General features: G+C 37.1%; 1 protein-coding gene across 1 annotated transcript; it reads right to left on the bottom strand.

Moving 5' to 3' along the window:
- Positions 1-1,142: 1,142 nt before the first annotated feature.
- LOC136821741 (uncharacterized) lies at positions 1,143-4,963 on the bottom strand. The gene is made up of 5 exons (XM_067077954.1): positions 4,853-4,963; positions 4,301-4,468; positions 3,541-3,730; positions 2,659-3,069; positions 1,143-2,295 (listed from the first exon to the last, which is right to left on the bottom strand). The coding sequence occupies exons 2-5, from the start codon at positions 4,455-4,457 to the stop codon at positions 1,719-1,721; spliced, it is 1,335 nt and encodes a 444-aa protein (XP_066934055.1). The 5' UTR covers positions 4,458-4,468; positions 4,853-4,963; the 3' UTR covers positions 1,143-1,718.
- Between the last annotated feature and the right edge of the window lie 324 nt (positions 4,964-5,287).

The following is a 5,287-nucleotide window of genomic DNA, read 5'->3' on the forward strand; positions in this document are numbered from 1 at the left end:
TTGAGTAAGATTTGCCACTACTTCTGGCAAAAACCGGGGTCTTTCCGTAGAAAATATTACGTCGTGAATATCAATAATAAGCTTTTTAACATAAACAAGATCCGCAAAGATGTGAATAAATATATCCTTCGAAATGTCGAAAATGATGACAGTGCAATAGAAATAGTTTCTTGGTGTCATTTTCATGTCCATCAATGGAATACTTGACTGAAATTGGAAGCGTTAAATTTTAACTGTACTGACAACAATGGGAAATTGCTCAGTCCCTCAAAAAGGATTATTTCAATCATAAACCCCTGTCTCGGTGATGTGATACCCCTGGGGGTTACTCAATTTCTAAACGACGGCATGTGCCGCCAAAAAATGTCATTCAAAATCGGACCTTTCAGTGCAGCCCTTGAGCAGTGAAAAGTTACCCTTATAGTGCATTTCGAGGCTCTTGAAAAAAATATCTTTAAGGGCGGCACATGCCGTAGGTCGAACCATTTAAGTGCCCCCGGGTGTGATACAGAGAGATATATTATTTCAGAGCTTGAAATTGACAACATAGGTATTGAATATGGAAGAATTAGGGTCCGTTTTTTCAAATTAATTAAATAGGGGGGTTTGTACTTTTACGGTGTGACGGGATTGGCCCTTTTTTAGTACGGTATTACGGGATTTGACGAAAAAAGAGACGGGAAAACGGTATTTTAAAATCAGACGGTGACGGTATTTAGGTACATTTTTGCCCTGTACAAGCCGGTGTGACGGTGTTATTATTTTTTCAATTTTCGGGATTCCGGGATTCATTATTATTATTATCAATTTATTTTCAGTTGGTAACAACGATAGGACCTAGTGTCCTAAATAGTTACAGCCGTGACCGTTTACTAATAAATTCCAACTTTCATAAAAAGCAGCAAAAATTTTGACGGGAAAACGGTATTTCGAACCCCTACAAACCCCCCCCCCCTAAATACTTTAATAGCAGCCAATTTTCTATTAAAAGTCAAGTTTTTGGAGTAAATTTGAATATTTCGGGAATTATAAGGCGCAATTACGCTTTTATTCGACCAAGTAAAGATTGGAGTCAAGTTTTTTTTTTATTTGATGTTTCGATTTTCAAATTTCAATTTTTAAATCATAAGCAATAAATGTAACAAAAGTTGGAAAACCCAGTAGAAAATTAAAATGTCCTGCACCTAAAACCATAATAAAACTTACTTATAATAAAATTATATGATAAAAGATAATAATATAACAATAATAATAATCATAATATAATAATAATCATAGTATAATAATACAATATATATAATAATAATCATAAGTCATAAATTAACTTGGAGTAAATATAACATTTCTTTAAAATACTTCATTTGATTCTTTCAAAATTTTACCAATTTAAGTTCAAAGCTTTTAGCAATGAGTTTCGATTTGATTGAGATTTTTATTGATAGATTGATTACAATTTCGAAAGGAACTTTTCGTTACTTATAATTTTAGCACTAGACTATAGGCTTGGGTAGTTTTTCTTAATTAGGACCAAAGGCTTCTTTAAATCTCTCTGGAAATTATAATCAAGATAACATCTAATTTCTAAAATCTTTTGTTAAATAAATAACAAGAATCTTAAAATTTTATCATCGTGTTTCTTTATGTGGTCATACCGTATTGTCCTATATTATGTTGCCCTGTGTCTTGAATTACGTAATAAATGTCTTTACTTACGTCATTTAGGTGTGGATTCCAAGTCGGCTTAAGAGGCTGTGTGATGTAGCAAGTGAACCACTACCACTAGATGGTCTTTTGACCACATTGTTTGCCTTCTTATGTCTTGGTAAGATCTTGTGTTTGGATCGACGTTGTTTGGTTTGACGTTTTCTTCCACCTTTGCGGACAACTCTGATCTTCTTGCGTGGAATAAGACCTGAGCTTTTGTGTCCACCAAACATGCTTCCGATGCCGTTACCACAAGTTCTTCCACAGACACCTTCAGCTGAGACGACGTCTTTCAAAAGATGAACCAAATATTCTTTGAATAAGACTGAATGAACATCAGATTCTGGGTCACGGATTTTACAAACGTATGGTAAATTCATGGAACAGTCGCCATCTTGAATACATCCTGCTTTGTTTGCGTGATCGTGTGGTTTAACAGTGTTTGATTGGAACATGACGCAATCTTTATCTAAAGCATCTGGTGCTGGTTTTGTACAGAATGGCGTGTATTTGGAGATGCTGTAATCTGACCAAGTGAATTCACCTTCATGATTCAGATCATTCAAACCAATCCATGCCGTATGTTTCACTCTGTCAGAAAAGTAAAATACGAAATAAATACATGCTTTCAAATCTAGGAAAAATCTTGATTTTGTTTCTCTAAAAGAGTTTAAAATTTGAAAAAATGCACTGTAAGGGTATGAATTTCAGCGATTTTTTTCTGCACTGTAAGGGTGCGATTCTAAAAGCCATTTTTTTCGCCGCACATACCGTCAGTTGGTAAAGCCACTGCCCCCCCCCCCCCGAGGGCTGATATAACAATGTGAGGATATAACATTATATTATATATACCCCTGTAACACAGACCCGCTTCCATTGAGATTTCAATAGAAATGGAAAAAGTTCCACTGGGGCAGTGAGACAGGGCTGTTTCTATCAATATGATTTGTTTACCTTTCATTTAAGAGACAGTTAAGGGCCATTTTTTCTTCAGCGTTCTTCATACTAAATAAATCACCACCAATTTCTTGGCACTTGACCATGGCATCAGACCATTGTCTAGCTTCATCAATGTAAATAATGGAATTAGAAATGTAGTTAAAGCGGCACATGTAATGAGTTGTTGCGGCATCTTGAGGACAAGCAATTGTTTCATAAGTGATAGTATCTGGAGTCGTATCAACTCCGTCAGTGTCAAGGGTTGCGGTAACCCCTGCGATTTTGATAGCTAAACACTCCTGATCCATTACGGCATCAACAGCCAAATCTGATGGTACTGCAGTCTTGATCATGTCGAAATTTTGCCAGGTGCCTTGACCGCTTACATCTTTAATACCAATGATTATGACGGCCGAGTCTCCATCACTGAGCAAAACAGAACATAAGTAATGTTAAACAGAATTTCAAAATATAAATACACCTTTTCGCCCGTAGTTGCGCAGTCAGGTGCGTGCCACTTTATTACTTAATTATCCCCCTAAACTCAATCCTTTTTGACACCTTTTTTTATTGTATATAGGTAAGAAAAAAGGACTGGGCTAGCCTTTCGGGCTTTACAGATCTTTGTATTCTACCTTTATGCCAGGGCACTTCAAAAGATTACTAGCGATTTTGTGTTTTCGATATATATGGAGGGGGACGGTATAAAGCAAGGTTGACATGTCTCCAAAATCACCGTCCACTTTGCTCGACGACGGTAAAAACACCAAAATACCGTCGTCTGTTTAGGCGAGCAAAGGCGATATAGAGCCGTACATCAACTATCGACTTTTGTTTTGTATCGATTTCACTTACCGTCGCCCTCGATTTCCTCCGATACATAAACTGGGTACTTACTCAAGATCCGGAATACCACCCATCGTTGTAATTTCCGCAAGTTGTTCATTACTATTGAAAGTAGCGAGGAAACCTCCGTTTGCATTACATTCTGCTTGCGCTATATCGAATCCTGTTCCTGCAGGCATGGTAATGTCATCCTCTACTACAGCGAAAGTTTCGAAAAATACCGTCTTTTTATTTGCTTCCTCTGTGAAAGGAAAAGAAAAAATGTTAAAGAATTTAAAACATTTTGGAAATATTTTTACGGAAAACATGTAGAAATCTGTTTACTTTATTAGTTAACTGATTTCGCTCAGAACTTCAGTTCTTTGAGCACTCTATAGACTCTGTTGAGGAGCAAGATCTGCTTCACCGTTCACCACAAGCGAATATGCGATGCTCAGCACTTAGTGCTCTGAGCACTCTGGTGATAACAACAGTCTGTGCTCGCTTACCCGAGTCGCACTAATGAGTCCTGGGAAGGATGAACGTGTCTGCCGATAGATACTTTATTATTTATTTTGTTTTTCCTAAGGATTGATTTTTGATTTTTACAAAAGCTAACTGCTCACAGATTTTCAGAGGAAGTGTGTCCAGTTAGAAGTTGACTATCCGCCATGTTAGAATTTACCTTAGAATCTCAAACGTTTTGAGTTTGAAAATATTCGAAAATCACTATTGGCGACCAAGATGGTGGATAAGTCAGCCCTAAAACTGGAAACGCTTCCTTTATATGGGAAGCCCAATCCAGTTGAATAGTTAAAGATCAGTGTATTACCTCCATATTCCGAGCATACAGCATTGGGTCTGGTAGCAATAAAATCTGCACATGTTCGCTTTGCCTCTGTTAGGAGGTCTGCAGCGGTAGGAAGTTTATCCTCTTCCACACACAGTGCTATATGCACCAAGGCTAAGGCAACCAGTAAGAGCTTCATTGTGTTTCACTCTAAAAAAATAAAGAGCAAAATTGTGAATGTCAGGGATGTGGTAATTTAACAATAAAGTTTGTGGTAACCCAGCTAAACACAACATTGAAGAAGGACGTTTAGAGCATTAGATAAACATTGAAACAACTTTGTATGACAGTTGGGGGTTAGCGAAACCGAGAGAGACCTATCAGACCATCCGAAATGTTTTTAGCATTTCATAATCAAAAAGATAACACCACTCTAATATATTACCCAGCTGACACACAACGTTGTTTCAACGTTCATCGGACGTTGTGAACATCGAATTGACGTTGAAAGAACGTTGCGTGCCAGCTGGATCAATATATAAACTTTAAAAAGAAAGCAACAAGTGATGCCACATTCTTCAAAGTTCTTCTTACCTTTGGTGTTCTGTATCAATGTTCTTCTTCTTTTTTCTTTGGTGTATGAAGCCAAAGAGTGAAAGAATATGATGATGGAATGAAGATTGTCCCTGCATTTATATGTGACCAGGAGAAGCACACAATACTATTCAATAAAAAGGGTAATCATAACAATTCAATAGAAAACAATAGGCTTCCATTACGAGGTTTATTGTTCTGGATTAAGATAACCCGGTTAAAATTAAAGTCTTCCATTGCGTATGTTTTGTAATTGACAATGCCGGCTACAAATAAAAAAACATTTAATTTTGACAATGTCCTTTTTAGATTACTAATTTGAATGATTCTTCTATCCGGGTTTTAGAAAGATCACTGTTGCTAATTGCATCATTAAAGGGGACGCGTGCGCCCAGCGCGGTCCAGGATATCGCGAGGAGACTAGAGTGTCAATGA

Source organism: Clytia hemisphaerica, unplaced genomic scaffold (genome assembly GCF_902728285.1).
Source record: "Clytia hemisphaerica strain Z4C2 unplaced genomic scaffold, Clytia hemisphaerica genome assembly, whole genome shotgun sequence".
Taxonomy (NCBI): Eukaryota; Metazoa; Cnidaria; class Hydrozoa; order Leptothecata; family Clytiidae; genus Clytia; species Clytia hemisphaerica.

Coding starts and splice junctions, on each gene's coding strand:
- LOC136821741 (XM_067077954.1), bottom strand. CDS start 4,457: ATGAAGCTCTTACTGGTTGCCTTAGCCTTGGTGCATATAGCACTGTGT. Junction 3,731..4,300: donor TGTATGCTCGGAATATGGAG/GTAATACACTGA, acceptor TTCCTTTCACAG/AGGAAGCAAATAAAAAGACG. Junction 3,070..3,540: donor GGTGGTATTCCGGATCTTGA/GTAAGTACCCAG, acceptor TGTTTTGCTCAG/TGATGGAGACTCGGCCGTCA.